The sequence below is a fragment of the Diadema antillarum genome, unplaced genomic scaffold (genome assembly GCF_040938485.1).
Source record: "Diadema antillarum isolate AM-2024a unplaced genomic scaffold, OU_Dant_1.0 seq00001405_RagTag, whole genome shotgun sequence".
Lineage (NCBI taxonomy): Eukaryota > Metazoa > Echinodermata > Echinoidea > Diadematoida > Diadematidae > Diadema > Diadema antillarum.
The window spans coordinates 102,276-128,088 of record NW_027272160.1 but is presented as its reverse complement, the minus strand read 5'-3'; the positions used below and the strand labels follow the sequence as shown (position 1 = coordinate 128,088).

At 40.1% G+C, this 25,813-nt stretch overlaps 1 protein-coding gene across 2 annotated transcripts in view; it reads left to right on the top strand.

The window, feature by feature from the left end:
- The window catches only part of LOC139709086 (adenomatous polyposis coli protein-like), a 115,349-nt gene that overhangs the window by 75,819 nt on the left and 13,717 nt on the right, over positions 1 to 25,813 (top strand). The window contains exons 1-4 of one of the 2 annotated variants that reach the window (XM_071621048.1): positions 3 to 735; positions 21,106 to 21,214; positions 23,131 to 23,364; positions 24,082 to 24,663. In XM_071621048.1, coding sequence (XP_071477149.1) covers positions 23,149 to 23,364; positions 24,082 to 24,663 — 798 coding nt within the window. In that variant the 5' untranslated portion in view covers positions 3 to 735; positions 21,106 to 21,214; positions 23,131 to 23,148. Of the gene's footprint in view, positions 1 to 2; positions 736 to 21,105; positions 21,215 to 23,130; positions 23,365 to 24,081; positions 24,664 to 25,813 lie in introns of those variants that run through there. The other variant, XM_071621047.1, reaches the window with a different exon arrangement.

Genomic DNA, 25,813 nt, shown 5'->3' with positions numbered 1-25,813 from the left:
TTCTGTCAGTTTGGAAGTCCCATTGTCCTCTTGAACATTTACCTAAGCAAGTATGTGGCCACTTCCTTGTCTGTCTGTGTTTGACTAGCCAGTCAAGGCATGGTATGAACTGTGATGATATCAATACCATACATGAAGACAGAAATCATATCACGCATGATGGGGGTATGTATGACTGACTGATTTCAGTGTACTTCAGTGCCTTTTTTCCCCTCACATTGACTCTTTGTTATACAACCTTTGGCCAGCTGTTATCATCTTGGGTTCAGGTTTGTGTGGGTAGAGCGTGTTGAGAGGACAAACTGCGCTAGCTAGGAAGGCACCCCGTCTGCCGAGAAGAAACTTTGATAGATTTGAAAGAGAGTTCTGCCATGCTTTCATTCTGGGTCACGGCCGACTCTGGATGCCGAGCTGTTTGAAGGTCAATTTGCGATGATGGTGAATTCAATGTGTGCAGTATTGGTTGTTGTGCCTGATGGTCACCGCGCGTTGATGTGGCACCCCTTTGACGGAGCCGAGAAGGCGATTGGAAGTCATTTAGCGAGGTGCTTTGGGAAGGGAAATAGAGACGATAGAAGTTACTCGGAGTGATTGATATTCAGAGGAGACTTTTCATGCAGCTGGAATTTTTGTCTGCCTTTGTATGCCGTATTCTGCATGCTGCCAAAGTACACTCTCCGTTTCACGAGGAAATATTGTGCACATATTAAAGTATATATGTGATCAGCATTGAAGGTGTGTACAATGTTGTATGTTGATTCAACAAAATAGGCTTATATTGAGAAAGAGTTCTATAAGAGTTATCTAACGTAGTGCCACAAACAAATTATTCATGGTTAAATTTTGAGAATTCAAAAGCTAGGACTCACTTTGGTTAATAAGTCATCTCTATGAATATGTATTAGTTAGTCTATCATTCAACCTATCAAGCAATCTGTACCATTTATTTCATTGAAATATTTGATTTGATGTTTATCTTATGTTTGGAAACCCCAAACTGCACAACAAAACTTAGATTAAATGAGCTGTAAAGCAATTTGTTGAAGCTGTGTTATCCTTGAGGCCATAAAAAGTGACATTTTTGATACCTTTGCTACCCTTGTAATTCACGTAATGACCCATTCTCATCAAAAACTAAATTTGCTATTAAAAGTCATGAAATTTGAGCTTTCCATCCACACTCAAACAAAAAAGTGCAAAGGTACAGCACACAAGAAATTTGGATGGCTTTGTGCACAGTTGTCTGGCAGCTACCACATAAAATGTCACAATTTTTCTGATATCATGACTTTTCACTGATAGTGTGAATGGCCCTGTAATGCGAGAGACATGGCTTTTAAACTCCTCAGTGCTTCATGTCGTCACAAAGCCCTCGTGTGCTGGGTGGAAAAAAGTTTGAGATGCACAGCGTCACAAATACTCTGTCATCAAATACTCACACTGGCATGTGTATGCATGCCAAATGCTATTTTCTGTCTCGTCCACATCGCCTGGTATAACATTCCCTGCCCATTAAGGCAGATACCAGATGAATGTTAATCGTCTTCCATGCACCGGACAGAACATAACCCCCCCCCCCCCCCCCCCCCCCCCGAAAAAAAAAATCTCTAGAGCAGTCTCACTGAAAAGAGGTTCTGTGGATGTGATTGCATATGGCAGGCCAATCATATGCCCAGTGCATTCTGCACAATCGTCACACATGGCAGCATTTATCAGCTGGTGAGGTGTTCCATACCAGCGTGGATGAAATGGATGTGGCAGTCCTTTGTCATTTAAGCCTCTTGCGGCCACTATCACAAAATGCCATTGACACTAATGACCAACGAGTAGCATATGTAATAACAAAGTTGAAAATAAACAAAGAATATAAATAAACAAGTGCTGCTCTGCGTCTGTGATAACTCTAACTTCTTCATGACTGTAGGCACTGCTGAACTTGTTTCACTTTTGCTGATATTTTGTTCATTTTTTTTTTTCAGTGTAGCAGTAGCAATAGCAATTGATACAATATCTTATCTGTACCTCATATCTGCATGCTTGTAATATTTTAGTTTTGGAATGATGATCTGATCATGAGAAAAAAAAATGAATTTGACACATAGTCAACATGTAGTCATCTGTATGTTATACTTGTGCTCCAGACTTAATGACTTTTTGAAAGCATGTTTCAATGGGGCGGGGGGGGGGGGGGGGGGGGGGAGACCCTCCTTGAACAGTAATGAGTTGTGGAAAGATACTCATCAGGTTTCTATTCTTCCATTGTGGTTTGGGATAGGATGGTGAAAGTAAGCTAGCCACTGCTTTAGAGTTCAGGGGCAAATGAGTTTACAATTTGGTGAATCAATTCATATTCTGAGCAGTTATTTGATATGTTTCTTCCCAGTGCGGGCTGATCATACAGGAGAGAGTATGAACAGAGAGAGAGAGAGAGAGAAAGAAAACACTTTTGAGTTGAAAGACAGTCGTGTGGAAGGGAGCTAATATTTCCACCAGTTGGTGTTGTCAGTCTGGCCTGCTGGTAAGCAGCTGTCAAGAGCTGTGAGGGGGGATGAATGTTGCCTCATTCCACAGCCTGCGACTGACTTCTCATGCTCACCGAAAACAGGGAGCCTCGTTGGAGTGGGCGTGTCCTAGTGCTGGCAAGGGAAGCCAAGCAGAGACCGGGAGAAGGGAGACACAAGCACAACAAGTGAGAGGCTGTGAGGAAGGGGTAACCCCCCCCCCCCCCCCCCTTCGCTTCGAATATCATATTTTCTGAAATTACTAGCAATCTTTGGAGAATCATGTGGATCATATTCTGTTGGAAAACTCCACAGCTCTTGGAGCGCAATGACTGTGTATATGCAGCAAACCTCTTGAGTGATTTTTCTGGAGAACATTGGATATACTCTGTTCAAATCCGACTGGAGTAGTCCAGGATTATGCTAGACGTAAGATGTCATGTTTGATGGACTGTGGTGAGTCTTCTTTGCAATGTGCGATATCTTTTCATTGTCTTCATTCAGCATGATCTTGACACTTCACATCATTGCGTTTGTGCTTCAATCACATAAATTTTCAAAGAAGTGTTAGCATATATGTCCCTCTTTTTATCATATATTTCATTGTTTTCCCATCCCTTTTCATTCATTCATGACTAGCTAGCAATGTAGATCACTTTGATGTTTTTGCTGCTTTATTAAATGTATTGACATTGATGTAATTTTAACTCTTTTATGATCTTGGGCATGTGCAGTGGGCCTGCTTGATCCAGGGACGTTAAAAAGGCTGATTTGGCAGTACTGTATGGCTGAACCAGATATTAAAAATACCACTGTAAATAAGGTACAAGTATACACAATGACCAGAGCAAAACTTGGCGTGAGTTATTTCATGCTTCTCATGCAGGCTAAATCTTTTCAGAAAGATATATATCAGATTAATTTCACTAGTCAAAAATTTGTCCTGTACTAAAGCTATCTCATTCTCAGGTTATATTTTTAGCCACTAAGCTTGGCTTGCTGCACTTTCTTTTTCACTGCATTCATAAGTGTGAAAAATGCCATTCTGTAAGAATGACTAAAATTAGACCATACATTTAAGCTCAAATCATACCCATCAGCATCTAATTAGCAAGGCCTGAGGCTCCACATGAACAAAATGGAACATTTTTGTGCCATTCAGCATATCATAAATGATGAAAGACGATGAATCCATAGCTAGAAGGGGAAATGAATTTTATCAAGCATTTTCCTTTCCCTTAGAATACAGAATATTTGTGAGGAATACTGATCAGGAGAATGATTATCTTTTAAATGGTGAAGAGGGAGAAAAAAAGAAGCCCTGAATAAATGATTATCACATCCAGTGGTGTAACAGAGTGAACAGTAGCACGTCATTAGGATGCATAATGATTCGCACAGCCCCTGTGGGTGCAAAGTCGTCTGTTCTCCCTGTAGTAATTTCACATGGTAGAAGCATTAGCTGTAAATATTGCAGTGCATATTCTGTTTTTGTTGTTGTTTTTTAATTCTGGCTTTTACTGTGCTGTAGAAAATATTAGGCACCAATGTTTCTATGCAGCATCATGCAATATTTAATCACCTTGTGAAAAGAAATGTGACGTATGCCAATGATCATGTAAAAATTTATGAGGGGTAATTCTATCTGAGAGCAAAAACCAGTGATAGCTAAACGAAAATGTATGAATGCAGATATCTAAAATCAGAATCAGGAATGAAAAGCAGACTTACGGCAGGTTTGTCATGCCATATTGCCTCATTCAAAATTGGCAACCAGTCCCAAGGTACATACAGTACATTTGTTGACCAATTTGACTTGTCATGTATGGATCCAAGAGCATTAGTTCTGCCATGTTTGCTCTGCCAAGCAATCATTTCATCCCATCATTGCAAATCAACAAGGACATCTGCCTAACAATGTGTTTGCAAAAAATCTGCACATTTTCTCAAAATGCATAAGTATATTGGCAACCGGTTCGTGTCTCTTTCCCCCATGTTGTGGTTTACCCCAACCTGACATCGCCATTAGCTCACTGATCTCTGTAATGTAGTCAATTACCAAGGTCCCTCAAAACATTGAGTGTCATAACATGGCCCCCCTGGATGCTTCTATGACATCTTTAGAGGCTGTCCAGAAACCATCAGTAAGGGTGGGATTTCACGGAGCACGCGAACGATTTGCGAATGACGCGAATGGCAAAATCCAGCATTCGCATTTTAGTCTGCAAAAGATCGCCAAACAAACGTGAGGGTTCGGAAGCGTCGTCAATTGTTCGCGAATGTCGTTTTTACTTCGGCGATAATTTCAAAAAAGTTTGAAATTTTTTGCGAACCTTTTCCGCACACTTAGTCGGGATTTGCTCGTGAATTGTTCTCGAAAGTGTCTTTAAAGCTTCGTCATATGCGCAAGACCTTCGCAAGACACGCGCGATGTTCGCAAAATGTTCGTGAAACCCCAAACAGACTCCGAAACTTCGGAGAATGTCTCGCGTATGTTACGCGAAATCTGCGAAGTTTTTCCGATCATTTTACGACGTAATCGCGAACTGTTCGCGTACCTTTTGAGACATTCTCGCGAACGTTTAGCGCACGTTTGAGGGATGTATGCCCTGTACATTTTCTACAAATAAAAATCGTAGTATACATCTAAACATCAAACAATTAAATATTAACAACTATAGTAACGAAAGAAATCAAAGACTAGCAAAGAGAAAGAATATTTGATATACAAAAAAAAAATCGCAGAATACACTTAAAATCAATCTTAAAGGGAAGGTAAACCCCAAGAGCAATGTGGATTGAGTGAAAGCAGCAGCATTAGTAGAACACATCAGTGAAAGTTTGAGGAAAATTGGACAATCGATGCAAAAGTTATGAATTTTTAAAGTTTTGATGTTGGAACTGCTGGATGAGGAGACTACTAGAGGTTATGACGTATGAGTGGACAACAATACCAAGAAAATATAAAGAAAATTCTGCAAAAATCCATTTTTCATGAAAATTACAAATTCCATCAACTTGATATTGACATATGTTAAGGGTAGCAATTATTCTTCCTGCTTTCTGAAAGCGGTTGGTCCATTGCTCTTTCATAATTCTAGAAAAGTGAATTTTTGTTGAATTTCCTTTATATTTTCTTTGTATTGTTGTCCACTCATACGTCATATCCTCTAGTAGTCTCCTCATCCAGCGGTTCCAACACCAAAACTTTAAAAATTCATAACTTTTGCATCGATTGTCCGATTTTCCTCAAACTTTCACTGATGTGTTCTACTAATGTTGCTGCTTTCACTCACTCCACATTGTTCTTTGGGTTTACCTTCCCTTTAAGTATGTAAATTTCATTTGAACTATAGAGATTATGTGTTGGAGGAACTGCAAAAAAAAAAAGGAACAAATGCTTTACTAGTCGAGATACGTCCTAGGGGGAAAAAAATGTAGGCAAACACACGATAGAGAAATGAGAGAAAAAGAAAGGAGAAATACAGGAAAGAAAAAAAAATCAACTCGAGAAAGCTTTTTGAGTTGATTTTTTTCTTGCTTCCACCTCTCCTTGCTACATTTTCTCCCATGATTATTGAAAATGTTTCGTTCGCATTTCCGTCGCGTGTTCTTCGTGTGCGTAACATGCTGTACTTTAGCAATGATACACACGACAATCGCACATACGTCGTGGGAACTTCGCACAAATTGCGCAAGAATAGTTTTCGGCTTCATTGTCGGAAAACATTCGGAGAAAAACTTTTCCGAATGTTGGATTTTGTCATTCGCGTCCTTCGCAAATCGTTCGCGTGCTCCGTGAAATCCCACCCTACGACTGATGATACCTCTTACTGTACACCTCCCCCACTCTATCATACTGCTATGATGTGTGTGCCTGTGTAGCTCATAGGACTGCAAACTGTGGTGTCACGTCAGGTGGATAATGCCATGGACTTATTAACAGAAGAGCTTAGGTTTGATTCATGAATGTCGCATTTATTGGGTCATTTCAAGTTTGCTGCTAGTGCTGATGCTAGACCCCGTTTACAGTGCAAGGCGCAGCCGAGCCGCGGCCGAGCCCACCTTCATTTCAGTGTAAACACGCAAAAGGCCAAATGCGAGGCCAAAATTGGCCGCGCATTTAGCCACGCTCTGGAGGTGGTCTTGGCCGTGGCCGAGCTGCGGCCGAGCCCGGCCTTTTCTCAGTGTAAACGCAAACTGGGCCAAATGCGCGGCCAATTTTAGTCTGGCTTCCAAACCCTCTCCCTGTACTATTTCGGTATTCAGGATTTTAACCCCCTCAACGTCAAAAACTAGTATAGTTTAAGGTGGTTTTGTCCTGCAAAGGATTTTTTCCTTCGGCAAAGGCCTTTGCCGGAACGGCGACTTCCACGGAATTCAGTTGGCAAAGGGTCTGAAAACGAGACAATACCAAATTGCGTTTGTTTACAAGCAGAGCGCCACAAACGACAAAATATTGAAAGGTTTGAATCAAAAGCGCGGCCGAGCCCGGCAGTGTAAACGGACAAAATTGCGGGGCTCGGCCTTGCAATTGAGGTAGGGCCGGCTTGGCCCAGCCCCGTACTGTAAACGGGGTCCTAGTGCCATCTCCCAAACTACTGCCCTACTCGACAGCAATACCAGTCACAATTATCAATCCCCAACACCTAGTGTTGGCATCAAACTACCACAAGGTCTGCAGGAACTGTGTGACGAAAAAAGTAATGGCACTTTGTTCAAGTCAAAAACGTTGAAAGATGTAGCCATGACTGCTTAGTTTTAGACACATAATGGGGAAGACGGATTAAGATGTAACAAGTTTCCTCTTTTCTCCAAAATACGATGATCTTCGTTTTCCTGCCAGGCTCAGATTTATGTAACCATGTTGAAAGTGCTCACGTATGTTCCGCAGCGAACCATTGCATAGATTATGCACGTACAACGTGCATTCATGGACATGAATTTGGGTCTCGCACATAGCAACACTAACACTGACACTGAACTTGAAATGACAAATACGATAATCCCTAGAGGCTCTGATAGTGTTAGCCAATGTGGAAGAAGTATGTAAATCACCAAGAATGAGACAGTGGAGCCCGGTTCGGCAGATGATGTTCAACACCAGGCCCATAACCAGCTACCAGAAATATGCCATAATGTTGAGGTTAAAGGGACTATACAGTGCTGGTTGAGGTGGGAATTCAGGTTTATAACATTCCAAAGTGAGATAATGAGAAACCTCTTATGAAATATGAAAGAGCATGTAATTTTAAGAAGGATTCAGCGTTTATTTGATGAAAATTGGTTTTCAAATGGCTGAGATATCAAAAAAAGTGATATAATAAAAGGCGACAGGCCACGCCTTTTATTAGGGTCTCTTTGTTTCACCTTGTTTTTGGATATCTCAGCCATTTCAAAACCGATTTTCATGAAATAAACTTTTGATACTCCTTAGAATTTCATGCTCTTTGACATCTCATAGAGTGGTTTCTGAATATCTCGCAAAACGTTAAAAGCTATTAAAATCCTCACCTCAACCAGAACTGTACACACCCTTTAACCTGCTAACACTGACTGATTCATGTTCAGTTTTATTGCTGGTGGTAGTGTTGAGATAACAATAATACTAGCACTAGCACCAAACATGAAATCACCCATTGTCAGATTCAGTTTCGTGCCCGCAATGGTTCTCCGGATCCCAATTTGGGGAAAAAATGCAGAAAGATACATTTTACGGCAGTACCTTTGTTGATATGAATGTAGAGCCCTTCGGGAAAGTAGTGCTAATACTACAGGTTTTGTGACTGACAACAGTAAGGTGGAGATGGTTGACAGAAATGCTCTTTAGTGTGTATAATATGTGTAACATATTTTCTTGTAGTTTCCAACAATATGCATGCTAACTTCATGCTTCCTCAAAATGCCCTTTTTTGGCTTTGCAATATAATCGCTTTCTAAGCTTTATACCCCTTTTCTTTCTTTCTTTCTTTCTTTTTTTTTTGTAACCAGAGTATGACTCAGCTCTATACTTGCAATTGATGTAAGATGTAACTTTGCTTGTTTGTTGTTGTTTTTTAAGCAGGAGAAAATATGCACTATATAGCAGAAATGATGAAAAAAGAAAGAATAGTTTGAGTTACTGAGATTGGAAAGGAGAAAAGGGTGATGTGATGGAGACATTGGCTCTTTAATTACCCTGGGCATCTTGTCAGTATCAATGTCAGTGTCATTTTGAGATGGAGTTTGTGAAAGTCTTATGGCAAGCGCAGCAGAGGAATCCTGTAAATACAATCTGGAGGCGATAAATATGGTTGACTTTGTGTCGTGTTGTAGGAGGAGAGAGAGGAGAGTGAGATAAAAGTGATGTTTATCTCGGCAGGGAAGATTTGAGATGCGCATCTTCAGGGATGGAGAATGGGCCGGAGAAGTAGAGGCCAGCGATGGGATGAGGGTAATGCAACCATTGCTTCCTCTCATACTGGAATGAGTCATTCTTTCTCCCGCTGACCCCACCCCCATCAGCCCAGTGAAACCTGGGTAGCCATGTGATATCCTACAATCAATGCTGCTTCACCTCTGGTGCATGCAGCTCTGGATGAGAATTTAAAAGAGATAGTGGGACTTGAAGGGGGCAGAGAGAGAGGGGAAGGGGGAAGAAGAGGGAGAGGGGGTTAAGGAGGAGGAGGAGGAGAGGGATAAGAAGGGAAGAAAAAAGAAGAAGTAAAAATTTGTACCAGGTGATCCAGATTCTTTATTTTCTGTGACAAGTAAAGATTACATGGAAGTTTGATTATCTTCCTCTGCTTGTACATGAGGCATTTATTTTTCTTAAAGGGAGCATGGAATTCAAGAAAGAAATGTTTGAATTGTTTGATTTGATTTTTTTTTTCAGAATTGTGTGGGTGAGCTGGAGTGACCTTGTTCCTCCCTGGTTATATTGCAATTTGTTATGAAATATTACTGACCCTAGACAGAAAATTCTGTGTAGGTCTATGTACAGAAATAATGAAAACAAAAAAAACTCGTTCAACTTTATTTCTATTATATAATTCCTTAATTCTCCCATATATAAGTACCAAAATAAATTCTATATTTAGATTACAAAAGAAAGTTATACGTATTTGTACAGGATCGCATTTTCTGGCTCATACTGATTCTTTATTTCATGAGCTTAAAACATTGAAGGTTTTTGATTTGAATATTATTCAAGTAGCAGTAATTATGTTCAAATATATACATCATCAACTTCCATCATCGTTTGATAACATGTTTAGGTTTAATACTTCTGTCCATTCGTACCCTACTCGTATATGTAGAAATTTCCACCTTTTGAATCCCAAATTATTAGTGACACACAAATCTATAAGACATTCGGGTCCGGATATTTGGAATAATCTCCCGGATAATATAAAGTCTTGTTCAAGTATTTATTCTTTGAAAGCTTCACTTAAACGATATTTGATACAATTATATTCTCCAAACCAATTGAGCTAACAAATATTTATAATATAGATTGTCATCTTATTGTCAATCTCAATTTTCTTCCTACAACTGCATCTTGCACTCTCACCTGCAACTGCACTGCACTCACCTGATCACCTTCCTCCAAGAGAGTTATGTCGTTGGATAGTCATTTTATGAGGCCTCCATCCATTTCAAGCTTAATCGCTTATGATGGTGGTCTCCTGCATTCAATTATCTCTGTTGTTTACTGAAAAATACTGTATATTTTATTTTATGTTTCTGTGTATCTACATTGCTCAATGCAATCACCTATGTGAATCTATTTATGTACTGTTATCGATTTATTTCACTGCACTTGTTATTCTTTGTCTTTGTACTTTTTGAAGTTTGCATTCAAATTGCATCTGATTGAATGCAGAAATAAAAGCAAACAAACAAACAAACAAACAAACAAACAAACAAACTTTTATGACTGGTTAAAGAAAAAAAGAGAGAATGATCAGAAAGAATACAGAATATGGGTTGGAGCAGGCAAATGGGAGGGGGAGGGGATGAGGGGGGGGGGGGGGGAGGGGGACTAAAACAGTCACCTCAGCTCCCAATGCTGGAGGATAGTTGATCTCAGAGCAGATTCCTCTCAATAGTACATTGACAGGTAAGGTGACTTTCTGTGGGTATTTCACCGTGAGTTAGTAGCCGCTGGTATCGAACCAAATCAGGGTCAGCCTTGCAGATAAGGGAGATTCCAGTGTGATGTAGGGATCAGCGGCAGGCGCATGGGATTTAAGTAATAAGGATCAATAGAGAAGAAGGAGGAGGAGGATGAGGAGGAAGATGGGGGGTTAAGATGTAGGCAATATGCACACCTTCCCAGAGGCGTACTCTTTTATCTTTTAACATGCACTTTGCAGACCTGTGAGAATATGGTTAGCATGCCAGGTAGAATTCATTGGATTCTGACAGGAGGAGCTCCCATGTCATGCCAGGGGTGGGGATATTGGAGGGGACAGGTAGAGCCAAATGGCTGGGGTAGAAAGGTGGGAGGATGCACAGTCTTTATGTAGAGCTTGTGTAGCGTGTTGTGACAGCATGCCTCCCTGTAGCGGGCAAATGGTACATGATTCCAGTTGACTTGTATCAGATGGGTGCCGAGCTGTAGCAACTGTAAGCAAGAAGGTGCACTTCTGTATTTGTGAGAAATCTGCAGCCGGCTCACTGGGGGAAAAAAATAGATCGAAGAGAAAGTTGTCTTGAGAACAAGTTACTATGTTCAAGCAAATACCAGAGATGTGACACTTTGGAGATATGTAAGTCAATGAATATGAAATTTCAAGGGCATACTTTGCAAAATATTTTCCTGTTATTATCATGGACATGAAATTCCACTTAAGTTTCTTTTTTTACTAAGTGTACATTTCCCCTCTTCTTTCGTCAAGAAATACACATAATTTTTGTTCATCTATTCATTCTGACAGGGAAAGCCACTGCCTTTATAAAAGGAAAAAATGATTAACCTGTAGGATAGCAATTACGTTTCAACTTTATACCTTCCTTGCAATGACTTGTGTAATTTGGCTGTTATGGTGACAAGATTTTCACTGATCTGGTGTTATCATATATATAAGAATCATTTTGTAGACAGCTTTCACATTGATATATCCATGCTGTGATATTTTTTTAAACTGCATATTAAGGCCAGAGATTTATGCAACAAGGAATTGGAACTAAATTTCAACCAATAAGAACTGATGATTAAAACCTCATGCATAGTTTATATATAGTGAGAATACACATCAGGGCAATACTATCAAACCTCTTAGGGTGTGTTTATGCTCAATTTGCGAAGGTAGAATCAGCGTTTTGAAACGCTGATTCAAAACGCTGTTCACGGGAGCACTGTTTATGCTCACTTTCTTCGAGCCTTGGAGAGAGCGTTTGCTATTACTTCGCTGACCTCAGCAGAGGCAGGTCAAATTGGGGCACGTGCTGCGATTGGTGGCCTGGCCTGAGAGAGCAGCTGGGAAAGACATGCGTTCACAGTACATGGGAAAACTGCGCAGGCCAAGGTAGCTGGCTGGCCAGGCGCGCGCTTTTTCACATGAACCGGAAAGGCGTTTAGATGACGTCACTCTAAACGTGTTTAGAAACGCTGTTGCGTTTATGCTTCCCCGTCAAATGTGATTACTCAGAAACGCCGATCGTAAACGCACCTTTTTGTGCGTTTTGGGTCGGCGTTTTGAATCGGCGTTTCTGTCGAAGTGAGCATGAATGCAACAGCGTTTTGCACTAATCACGTTTCAAAATGCTGATTCTGGCCCGAAAAAGGGAAGCATAAACACGGCCTTAGACATGCAATATTTTAAAAACAGGCTGAGGGGAAAGATATCATACTGCAAGATCGATTTGTAAGGGATTATTAGGGATGAAAAGACAGATGACACACATATGGTGAAAGTTTTTGTAAGTGAATGACTTCAGGAGGTGTGAAAATCAAATGGAGGGCAGAAAGGTAGATTAGGAAAGAATGAAGTACAAGTCCCACACACCATCAGATGCCAGATACTAAATGATGTTTCCTGTGGGTTGTTCGAATGGCTGAGTAAGATTTGTCCTTACGTCTGGAGACAGACTGTCTTTCTACCAGACAAATTCATAGACGTAGACCATGTCAGAGTGAATCACTGCAACAAATTCAAAGGTGCTGCTCTTGTAAATGTTCTCACCATGGAATCCTGTTTAATACACTTCCCTTTTCAGCATGCATGCAACAAATGGGTGTTTCATTCTCTCAGGATTAGAGGAACTAGCGCACTCAGAAAAAAAAATGGCAAATATGCCAAATGATTTCTGAGGCTGGTTTTTGCTTGCTGGTGATACATAAGGAAGAGGGTCTTTTCTTGACTTGTTGACGTGATCTAGATGTCTGGTTCTCTCATTAATTGAAATATGAAGGTCACACTTTCGATCATTGATCCAAACAAGAATAATTATAATAGTGGTAGCTATATCAATTTAAACGTTCATCATGTCGTGTAATGTCATGTGTGTAGTGGCATTCACATGAGATGAAAACAAAAATTCTATTCAATATGCAAAGAGCATAGATGTTTTGTGTTTTTTAGTAAGGATATTCATGTTCATGTTAGTGGATACTACACTACGTGCATCTATCATGCAGAACAACACTGTGATGCTGCAGGAATGTTAAAGGGTTAGTAATGGCTGGTTATGTTATGGTGTACTGTAGTCCCAGTATGTCTTTTATTTGATCTTAGCTTCATTGTTATTCGTGTCGTGGATGTATGTGCTGCTGTTTATATGGTCAGATGATAATGCTGAACATGATGACATACATCTCGTGATTAAGCATCTAGGGACATTCGATCAGGGTTACTAGCCTTGATTCTATTGACTATCATCATTCGTACCCCTCCCCCCCCCCCCCCCCCCAGTTTACTCCAGCGAACTAAAATGAAAAAACCATGGTGGCAGCTTCAGCGTAATTCTGTGATTTGGCTTTGCATTATTACTGCAGACCGTCTGAGCAGGGGTAGACATCAGTCCTAGACACAAGTGCTTAACTGCAGAAGCAGACAGACAAAAGTTTCCAAAACCAAATGAGCAGTAATAGCATCAATGGCCCTTTTTCCGACAGCTATTTGGTTGAAGTCCGGAATTACTAATGATGTGATGACTCCAAGCTCCCATATCTTGAAAAATAATCACATGAAGTCACGATCCTAGTCAAAACTGGTATCATGCCAAATTAATATTTCCTTGAGTGCACTTGCTCTGGATCAGATGGGAAGTCTGTTGGCCCCTAACATGCCAATAGGAGCAATTACTGGAATCTTTGGAGGCATTTAGTCTGTCCTCAGTTGACTTCTAAATAGTAGCCTAATTATACCTATTGGGGAAACCATCTATGTGGCTCCTTATGTGTTTGTTTGTGTAAGTTTTTTCTGGAAGCGCTAGATGTAACCACTTTCCAAATTTGTAGTCAGATGTCGAATCTGCTCGGAAATGCATTAAGGTTTGTCGTTAACAATTCATCTTTTCTTCCTTTTGCTAAAGCTTTGGGAAAATAAACTCATTTTGGTACCTAAAATGTTTTTTATTCCATTTTTTTACATATTTTCTATGTGAATTGTTCTGAGTATATGAAATTCAGATCAAAAGGATGTCTGACTTTTTTTCATTATATTGTGAAAGTGATTAATTATCATTTTCATCAAATCTATTGATCTGTGAAAACATGAATACAAGTGCTCATATGGCTTCCTGTCATAGACTTTTCTCTTTATGTGCCTGTTTCATGCAGCTCGATAATTTGTTTCTTTGTATTTTGCCAGGAATGCCTTGTTCATTGTCATATTTCGGATCAATTCGTACTTTCTGATACTTTTTTAAACCTTTTATAAAGAGTGATACATTTGTTAAAGTAATGAGCAGTCAACCTTTAAAAAAGTCAGATATTTTCTAGTTCGTCACATCTTCCATAAATTGTTCATCTGGTAAAATGTGAATCTTAGCCAGATGTCTGTGTCCTTAAGGGGAAGTTTAATCAATTTATATACTTGTGAATTGAATGAATGCAGCAATGCAAGTAAAGAATGCAAAAGTGAAGTTTTGAGAAAATCAGACCATCAGTTCAAAACTTATGAATTGTTCTAGTTTTGGTGCTGCCATTGTTAGATGAGAAGAGTACAACAGTTTGTGATGTCACTTTAAGACAACGATTTCAAGAAAATATGAAGAGAATTCCCCAAAATGTAATTTTCTTTGAAAAACACACATTTCCTTGTTTAGTCACTAGCATATTTATGTATGTGAAAGGCAATATTGTTCCCCCTGCATTCTGAAAGAGGTAACTCAAGTGCTCTTTCATTTTGCTAGAGAATCTGTCAAATTTTCTTTGTATTTTCTTTATATCATTGTTCTGCTATGATATCACAAACTGTTGTTGCCTTCTCATCCAGCGATGGCGGCACCAAAAATTTTATAAATCCACAACTTTTGAATGGATTGTGCAACTCTCCTCAAACTTCACTGGTGTGTTCTACTGATATTGCTGCATTTTTTCATACTCAATCCACATATATGTACAGTATTTGGGTACACTTTCCCTTTAATTAATGGGAGCATGCAGACATCGAAGATGTATGCTTTCTTTTTTCTTCTTCTTTTTTTTTTGTTGAAAGCCCTGTCTTCATGGTTTGGCTATCGCTTTGTCCGTGGCATTTCGGCCGATCCCACGAGGGTTTCAGTCCTGTCAGAGAGGATATACCGTCGACTCGCTCTCTGGAGTCGTATCAAGTATCCCGCAGAGTATCGTTTGTTTTTCTACGGGATTGCCCGTTCCTCAGCTCATCAAATTCTCCTGCATGTGCATGTGAGCTTCAGCAGAGATGACGGCCGCATTATTATTGCTTTTTTTAATCTATTGCATGACGTTATTTGGAATGCCAAATAGAGGAAGCTCAGTGCGAGTAATTTGATCACGGCTTCTGGCAACGTGAAGCATATGGGAGTGATTGCATAGAATCCTATATGCGTACCATTATGGAGATGTATGGAGAAAAGACTTTTAATTCTTTGTACCTTTGTTGTATCGAAAGAAAATTTTTGAAATATCAAATTCAGCTTGAAGGAGTCACAGGAGACATCGCATATATATTGCTGGCAAGAATGCATACGTTTTTGTGTTCATTTCAATTATGTTTTGTTATGATTGCATTAATAATATGATGTTTATCAATCATCTAGCTGGGTATTCCACTGGGACTGTTAGTCATATGCTAATCAGTATCTTTGACTTAATTGCTGTATTTTGATTACGTACCAGGCCTTACATTTGGGGTATTTGGTGAAATTTATGTCATTTATAATTACTCTAGTACTCTGAGGCAAAATTACTCAGTGAAACTGGGTCAGGATCTATGGAATTGGCAAATATGTAGTGTTGATTTGTGGTTGGCGTCTATGGGTGTGAATATAGATGATACGTGTAACTCTGTACGTAACAACAATTTCTTGGGCTTCTGTATGTGTGTGTGTCTGGCATCGCATTCATGTATCATGCATGTCTCTGTGTATCAGTGGGAATCACAAACTACATGCACATGATTCTCAGTGGAAGAGATTGAATGATCATTGCAGACATAGAATCATGATTGATACAGATACAGATGTGTATTTTGGAGAATTTCTGCAATAGAATGGAATGATAGAACACTGCTGTTTTTTTCTGCTTACTGTAAAACGAGGAATGTTTGCGTGCATTTTAATTTCGCGAATTTCGCGAGCACCAAAATTCGCGAAATTGAAATGACGCGAAAGTTCTTGCCTACACAATATGCATTGGATGCCAGTGGCAATTCGCGAAAATTTCATGCTGCGAGAAAGGCCGTTGGCTCCAATTCGCGAAATTTTCATACCGCGAATATATCATGTTTTACAGTATGTGGTACATAGTCATTTTTGACAAGGTCAGTGGGCAGTGAAAATCTCCATCTAACCTTTATGTCTCATATGTATCTCTGTGACATAGAAATAAATTTACGTTTGCTCTAAAGTCAGAAGGTAGTCAACTTGGTATTTTGCTCTAAAGAAGGAGTGATTAGTTTAGCCTTTTAAAAGATATCTGCTAGCCACAGGTATTGACATTCTTTCAGTACTCTATGAAGCAATCATGATGCCTTGGCTAACTGCAACCAATGGAGGAATATAATGGCTGTGTGCCCTCCCATCTCGAAAACAGATGCAGAAATTTGTTTGAGAGCTAGGTTTCTCACTTTGTACGTTGCTTTTACAGACATTAGCTGCAAGAGACTATGCTGGGTAAATAACAAAAAAACCCATGGCATTATATATCCCCCATATTTTATATTAGCTTCCATTCCAGACTCACCATTTTTGTCACGCACCCAATTCTATGGTATGTTGTTGCTTTTATGTAGATGAGCTTGTCTAGCATGAAGAGATTTAAAATAGTTTTCTCTCCCCTCAGCCCTCCCCCCCCCCTCCCCCAATCGTTTAGGTTTTAGATGTGGAAATAGAAAAAGTTTGTCTCTTAAAACGCATGACATAGCTACCTTCAAACAAGTTCTCCTATGTCTGTTGTATTCAGCTTGCCTTCTAATGTGCTTATCAATTAATACTATAACTTTCCTTTATTATTACTATGAATATATTGATGATTACCATTTTTATTGTAATCATTTCATAATCATCAGTACTTCATCATTACTTTTGACATCATCATCATCATAAAGTATGATTTATTATTATCATCTTGGCATTATAAACTGGTCTTCCATAGATGTATTTTCTTAAGTTGCCTTGGCCTGATGAAACTTGCAGCCCTATTTGTGGGCCTCTTACCGTCTCCAGAGGAGATTGCAGTGAAACGTTTCTGGGATTGGTGTCCACCACTCCACTGATAAGCGGCTTCGCTATCTGTCATGGGACTCGCCTGACATTTTACACCCAGCGTCATCTATGCATAACGACTCGACGGGAGTATCTAGTGTATAGATGCATGCAGATAAGCAAGGTTATGGAGAAGAGAAAATATGAACATGGGACGTTGCCTTCATCATGTGTGTGTGTGTGTGTGTGTGTGTGTGTGTGTGTGTATTAATGCATGTATTGATATGGAATGGTAATGTCTTCGAACCATCTTACATATCTTGTGCAGTGCTTTTGATGGAAAATGGCTCCCGAACCAAGAGCAGCTCTGTAAACAAGGAATCCTTTCTGCAGGCTGTGTATTTCGTATAAATGAAAATTGGCTCAGATTCATGCAGTTTTTACACACGAAAGATTTCATCAGGAGAGATGACATATGGTCTCTCATTGTGCCTTCTTGTTTTTTTTCTTGCTGGCAAGTGAGGTGCATCATTACTTGTATCCTGTGCAGGACTTGGAAAGCTGATGCTACCAATGTTCCACGTTTCTTGCCATGAAATGTGATGTAGGCCAAGCCTGGTGCCCTCTATGGTGGAATTCCCTCTAATGTATATATACAATGTACTTTCGGAGTCATTGGGTGTTTTATACTCACTTTCATTTATTATCAGCAGACTGCTTGAAGGAAAAAAAAATGATCTTAATAGAAAAACACATTCTTAAAAAAGAGCAAAAGAGTCTAAATTTATCACATTTTGTGATTACAGCATCACTTTTTTAAAGGAAAATAGGTTGAGGTAAATTTTAGTGCACTAATTGGACAGACGATTAGAAAATAAGACACTATTTGCACCACAAATGATCAAACACAGTACCGTATTCAAGATATGTCTTGATTATGTGACTGTGGCATTGGTATTTGTGTTACAAGATGATGACATGCTGTATTTGTTCAAAATAGATGCTCCCTATAACAGTCAATGGAAAGAAACCAAAATGAAAAAGAAATGCAGACCAAGACAATCAATATATTTTCTCATGAAATGTGCTGCAGTGTGTATGCACATATCATTTTGGTAGGATGCACTGCAATAAAGCTATCACCCAGTTCCTGAAGGTCAAATCTAAATCCAATAAATCCAAATCCAATAAATATAAACTCTTCAGCATCCTCTGTGAAAATCATAGAAGGATCCTTGATAGACCCTGATAAGGTCAATCAGTGGGCATAATGCATTCTGTGAATGGGTGTATAGTTAGTTTTATCAAGGAGCTTCGGCAAATTGGGGAGGTCTAGAAATGCAATGTACAATCATTACAAGAAATTTACTGCACTCGTATGACTTATTGAGATTCTCATTCATTAGTCATGACAATTTCTGTACTTTCTCAGCAAGAAGATTTTTTTTTTAAATGTTCTGTCTATACATCAGTCACTCCAGGTGCCCATTTCATGACAGACTTTACAAGGATTAAAAGTTGCTATAATTGCAGTTACCATGGTAATGACTCTAATAATCACATTTGATTGCTTACTGCTTGGCAGCTGCCATAGCGACCACAATTCTGCAATTTATGATAGTTGCAACGACCTTTATGAAATGGGGGCCCAGATTACCTTCTTGACTATTAAAATCAAATGACTTCTCATCTGTAATCAATCAACTGTTCATGTTTACTCTCCGGCTTTAGGAGAAAGAAAGGGATATCTAGGGACGTGATGGTGGTTTCCCCAGTGGTAGTCACATAGAGTTAGACGACAGATAAATGAATGGATTGATGGATGGGGAAATTATTTCAATAGAGAGAAACAAGGGAAGATGGGAGACCTGAAGATTAAATATGATATTTCTATCTAGGTCATTAATTTTGTCTGCCAGCTCAGATGTGGTGAAACATAGACCTCCTAATCATTTTCTTTAGATGGCGATCCATTACTTGAAAAGCCGTCATGATTTGCCATCAGTAAATGACCTTGATGAATATGGAGTCAACTACGTCAAGTGATGTGCGTGTGTGTGTTTTTCTGTCTGTGTATGTCCAAGGAGGTACCGCACCTCCTCTGTATGTCTTTGCACTGCTGTATATTCAACTTCACATTTGAAATTTCTGCTGGGAACATAACATCACTTTATTTGTGTTGTTCAGTCACCTGTTTTGTGTGTCAGGTCAATGTAGTGAATTATTAATTTTACGATCAACTTTGCAAAGGATCTGTGGTGGGGATACTGGATGCAAACTTTATTTGTAAACATGCCCAAAATAATGACTAATGTTAAAGAATGTCATATAAATATGCATCATCAAGTTAATTTGTGTTATGTTGAATTCTAGGGAAAGTACCTCAAAACAGTGTGTGAAATGCAATTGCAAATGTACTGTAAGTATTAAAGCTGTCATTGCCATGGATGCTGCAAGATGTGAAGAATGCTTCACAGTTAAGAGATATAGATTTAGATTGTAGGATGAAATAATACCAAACATGATCTGCACACTGCATAGCAAGGGACAGACGTCCTCATTGAAGGTCGGCTCATATGCTGTCTCTTTGGATGGTTTGATGATGTAGTAATGTTGTGAATTCCGGGGCTGTGTTGTGAATGAGAGGAATGCTGTCTTTGGTATCCAGGAAAAGGCATCTCCCCGCCACCATGGTGTGACATTACACCCCTCCAGGCTTCACAGTTCCCCACTCCGGTGCAGTCCTCTTCCTCTTGTCTTACAGAGTTGCAGGGATGAGTGTTTGACAAGCCGTGAATGTCGGCTGGGACAAACAGACAGCACTTTCTCATGGCATCTCCCTAAAACTCCCTTAAAGCCAGATCAAGAGTCTAGATGATGAGATAAATACAGTGAAGACTTCTTTACTAGCATTTGTCTAATGGACATTCTATAGAGTCTATGAGTTGCTTTTTTCCTCCTTTCTTTCAAACTTGATTTAACTTTGAGTCACAGCACTATTGATACACTAATCTGTGATTACTAATGGGACAATTAAAGAAATAGAACTTCTCTCCTTGACTGAACACTGAACTGTGATGTCTGTATTAAAGCTGAATGTTCAAGTCATGTCTCATACACTGCATAATTTTGTTTGTCTCCCTTTTCCCCATATCTTTTTGTTCTCTCTCTCATGAAAGAGCAGACAGGATATCACAGGAAGTGATAAATGGCTGAGTAGCAAATTATTAGAGATTTCCATGAAATTTGTTGTTGATGTTGACATTGTTGTTGTTGTTGCTGCTGCTGCTGCTGCTGCTGCTGTTGTTGTTGTTGTTGTTGTTGTTGTTGTTGTTGTTGTTGTAATATTGACAATGTTGTTATGGTTGATGAGACCATCTTGGGACATCAGACATTGATGTCCTCCTGTATCTTCAGCTATTTGTTCCTATCACACGCACAAACAGAAAAGATACATAGAAGAATCGCCAAGCACAAGGCAATCAAGCCAGTCTTAGTGGGATGTTCTTAAGTCACACAGACAAGGATATATGACTAGTGACTAATTGATCAAACAATTAGAGTATGAACCATTTACCATTCCAGTAGTACAGAATGTGCCCACATAAGAGATTCTATAACTTTGATATGTGGACTGAAAAACAGGAGTTTCAATGTGATCCTAACACAATGCGAGAAAGTGGGTGGGTCTACATATAGTCAACATGGAGGCGTATATTTGTCAGGGACAGTCTGACTTTCATTTTTGAATCGTTTTGTCTTGTTTTGTCTCTCATCTCTCTTGCAGATTACTCATCCTAAATGAACAAGCCAAGGAAGAAAACCTCCGCAGCCAATGTCTTGCCCAACTTCAGAGTTTGACCAGACGCATTGAAGACTTGCCAATAACAGACAATGTAAGTCTGGCAACGTGATCAACATCATTATCATCGTCATTACTGCATTCTCATTTATTTTCACGCGGGAGATTTCTGTTCAATAAACTTGTTATACACTTTTTCAAGAGCACATGACACACAGACTAATATGTTTATGCTTTACACAGATGCTGAAGTATTTTTGCCAATGTCTTCTTTGAGTGGCCAAATATTTTGTGGATGTGGGGGAGGGGGGAGGGGCTATTTATAGCAGTCTGTGAAAAGTCACCATATTTGGGTTTTAGCAAGAGCACTGATGGAAATGTCTACAAACTTTCCCTACACCATTTGATTTCTCATCTATAAAAGTCCTTGAAGGGAGGAGGGTAAGAGGAATGGTTTTGTTGACTCTGTATGAAGCATGTGAGAGAAAGAGATAGATAGATAGAGGGGAGGGGGGAGAGAACGAGATGGAGAATAATTCATGGTTCCTACCCTTGAATGAGGTAGAGAAATATTTGGATGAAGTACAGCAGGCTGAGAGTCCATTGTGGCAAGCATGTAAGCCATGCCAGGTATTTCCGCTGCCGTATCATGTTGACGTACGACGTGATGCAGAAATGGCCATGAAGCATGCCTCTTGAGTCGCCTCCAAGCGGGCATTCCTCTTGGAAAGTTATCTTTTTGAGTGTTTGCAAATGGTCCTCTAAATAGTCGGAAAGACCAGCTCAGCTTTTGCAAGTATCAAGTGGAGATCAACTGGTCAGGAATGAGCTGAAGGCTCACAGCTTTATCAAACCTCATGACATGTGAACTCCTGTGTGAGAGTCAACTCTAGGTATTAATAGATTTCTTCATCTTGTTTGCAAAAATTGTGATGACTCATTTACTGCTTTCTTTTTTAAATCATAAAAGAAAACATTCGACTCATAATTTTTTGGAGAATTTAGGTATTAAGTCTTCAATAATTCAAGTGATATGATTTCAGATGATGAGGAAAAGGACCCATTTTTACATGGAGGGCAGATATTATATACACAAATTGAGTTTTTGGTCGACCGGTGTATGTTTTGTTCTGCCATTTGTTTATTCATCTAGAAAACTATATCCGGCAAATTGAACAAGCACTCACCCACAGTGTTCATAAGTGTGATTACACAATGTATAGATGTAGGTGTGAGTGTCATAAGGCCTCGCATCTCAGTATTTTGGACTGCCTAAGATGCACTTATCATAATCGGCCCAGTTATACAATGTATGTGCAAGTGCATGATTGCTATTTGAGTTGTTATGAACATATTTTTCCTCCTCTTTTTCATCACATTTTATTTCCTTCCAAAGCTGATATGAAGGCAGTTAGCATTATCAGAGATTTTACCCTAGACTTTACTCTGATATACTTTTTAGTGTGAAACTACACTACTCTGTGTGAGCTTTGCACACTAACCACTAAGTAAACATTTCCTCTTCATAATGAGTGGCATGCTCTTTCATGGAAGTCATGCTATAGGTACAATGTCCTACTGGTATTGCAGATTAAGTTCTGTAGCATAGTTTTTTGAAGAACAGACACTGTTTCCTGTGGGATTTGGATAAACAGAGTTGAAACCACTTCAGTTAACCGGTTCCATACCGAATTCTGGATTCCCCATAGACTTAATACACAGGCCACCAGGTTCCCGTATGGAACGGGTTAACATGCTTTAAATTTTTGCAGTCTCTCCCTTTTCTTTTAGTATTTGACATATGATTTCCAAAGCTAGTTTGATAATGACAATGTGTATAATGGTTAGACTGCTGAAAGGTCTGAGAACTTTTTTCTTTCCCTTTTTTAATCGGAGGATTCTGTATTCATGTTCTTTTTTCTATGTCATTGAGCAACTAAGTAATCCTCCAACCTTCTGGTCTGGTGTCATAATCCAGGACTTGTACCTCTTCCTTTGTGTCCACCACAGTACTCCCTACAGACTGACATGTCTCGACGTCAGCTGGAGTACGAGGCCCGCCAGCTGCGAGAGTTGATGCAGGAGAGGTTGGGCTCCATGGAAGACATCGCCAGCCGCCACCGTATGCGCATGCAGCGACTCAGTGCCATCGAATACGAGCTGAGGCAGGTCCAGGAGCAACAGCAGCATCAGCAGCAACAGCAGCAACAAGCAGCGGCTCCAGCCTGGAATCAGGGTGTACAGGTAAGTGTCTCACACAGAGCCATGAAAGACAGACCTACCAAGTCTCGCACCTTGGGGGGTTTTCTCATGCTCATGGGCCTGAAATGCTTTTTTTTCTCTCACACCTTAATAAGAATCCCATACAACAAAAAAGGCAAAAATGATAAGCATGGATTTCCAACTATCTAAAAAGTCACTTTTGAGACAATTTTTTTAAAAAGTAAGATAAGCCAAAATATAGAGTCTGTTAAGCATGCACCATGATTTACTGCTCAAAGATGTTAAAGCTCCTTACTGTTGGAGGGACCCTCCTCCTGCTCCAGATTGTTGCTCTCTTGGGCAACACTGATGCAAGGCAAAATCTCATGCCTAGCTGCTTCTATGTCATCTTTGAAAAGAAAAGACCGAGACCTGTACAATCAACTCACACACAACTGGGTCGCATGTAGAAAATGTGATAAAAGAACATTATATCGCACCGCTAAGATGAAAAATGTTCCCTATAATCCTCAAAAATTTAATGTCAGTTGTGTAATGAACTTTGCAGTGCAGAGAGTGCTTGCTGGTATGAAATAGGAATTGAGTACATGTAGAATCAAAAGACAATCTAGTCCAAGCTACCTTCTGTAACCCCACTCAGTGGCTCTGACACCTTGATTTGGATGTATCTACATGATCCAGCTTTCAGTGACAGTATAAAATCTCGATCTCCTCTTCTCTCTGTCCAACCTGTAACAGCCATCACTTCCTGATGATGCTCTGAGGTTAGCCTATAGCCAGGGTCTCAACGTTGGTGGAGGAACAAGCAGCAAGCGATCCTCAGCCAGCTCTCATGACTCAAACTCACATGGCAGCCCAGCCACCGGTCGCCGTGCCAACAGCCTCGCCCTGGATGGCAAACTGGAACTCAACCTTAGCAGCTCTCCCCCCAACGGCCTCCACCAGAACCACCCCGCAGCAATTGCTCAGGCAGTGACAGACAGCCCCTACATTCACCTCTCCAATGATGGCTCCGTGCAGGCTGGTAGTGGGATGCAGCAAGGGCAAGGCAATGGTGGTGGTGGTGCCCCGCCCTGCCCTCCAAATTTCTTCCATGGGGCGTGGCCCTTTCTAAATAACCTGCATGGTGGCAGTGGAGCCGCTGGGATGGAGTCCATGGAGCAGGCCCTGGGAAAGATTGCAGGTGCTGGGGCAGGCAGCGGTGGGAATGGGGAGCAGGAGACGTCGAGCGTGATGAGTTTTGGATCCTCCTCGTGCTCTGGGACAGGTCCAAGGAAGGGATCAGGGGCTGGAACACACAACACTCAACTTGGGGTCAAGGTATGATCCACTGAGGGCAGGTGTCTACTTGCCATCGTATTAGCTGGAGTCAATGTTTTGTGATTTGAAAAAGGCTTGCTGCTGCCCATACTGCACAACAATTGCCTATTTTGTAGAAGACAGTTTCACATCTGTATTTGCAATCAGAACAACATTTTCTGGGATGTTCTTCCAATTCAAACTCCAATAAATGTGAAGAATCTGATTGAAAAATTGAAATGCCATATGTGATGGCAAAGTCAGTAGTTAGTAGGATGACATGGCAAATGTCCAACTATAGACCGATTCAATTTCGATGACCTATTCACCTACCGCCGCTAGCGGCGCTATAACGGTCGCCATAACTGGGGGCCAACGGGGGCTTCCAGCGAGCTAGCTACCCAGCGAGTTGCACTTGCAGCTCAGCAGCCTATAGCGTACCCATCGCGCATAGTTAGCCGGGCCTGGCCGCTGCGCCGCGGCGGCGCCGGCGACCGCCGCGCTAATATTGTGATTGTTTACTCACTGTGGGGAAAAGTCATTCAGCGGCTTTTAATGCTTTTCTTTTGGACAAATTGAGTGATTCAAACATATTCGATCTACAATGAAAGCTTCAAAGGAAGGATAAGGAAAACATATTGTGCAGTTGTTGGGTGCATAAATAACAGAAAAAATGGAAATGGAAGCTGCACGGCAGTGTATGAAATTCAGACACCGCTGACGCATGATAAATTAAGGCAAAATTAAAGACAATTAAGTGAAAGACAACGGTATAAAAATGCACAGATTTCGAAACAAGCTATGTCTACTAGATTCTCTATTTAATTAGGTTATCACTGCATATTCGTAAAATGTGTTGTTCATCTTAGAAGACAAGTGTAGATCAAAGAATTTGATAATTCACTGTTGTTGTTTTTTAATCCTTGGTGTCCTACTTGCCAAAGTTAGAATACACTTCCTGGCTAGACTTTATTATTATCACAAACATTTTACAGCCTACACTACAGCTGAATAAATGTTTCAAGATGCGTAAAATTCTTATATTGTTTTCACTTCTTCAATGTTCAGCACTGAATTGACCATAGGCCTATGGCCCTATTCAATTTGGCCTGGAACTCTGAATTTGACTTTTGATAAAGTGATACAAGATATAAATATCTAACCATGGATG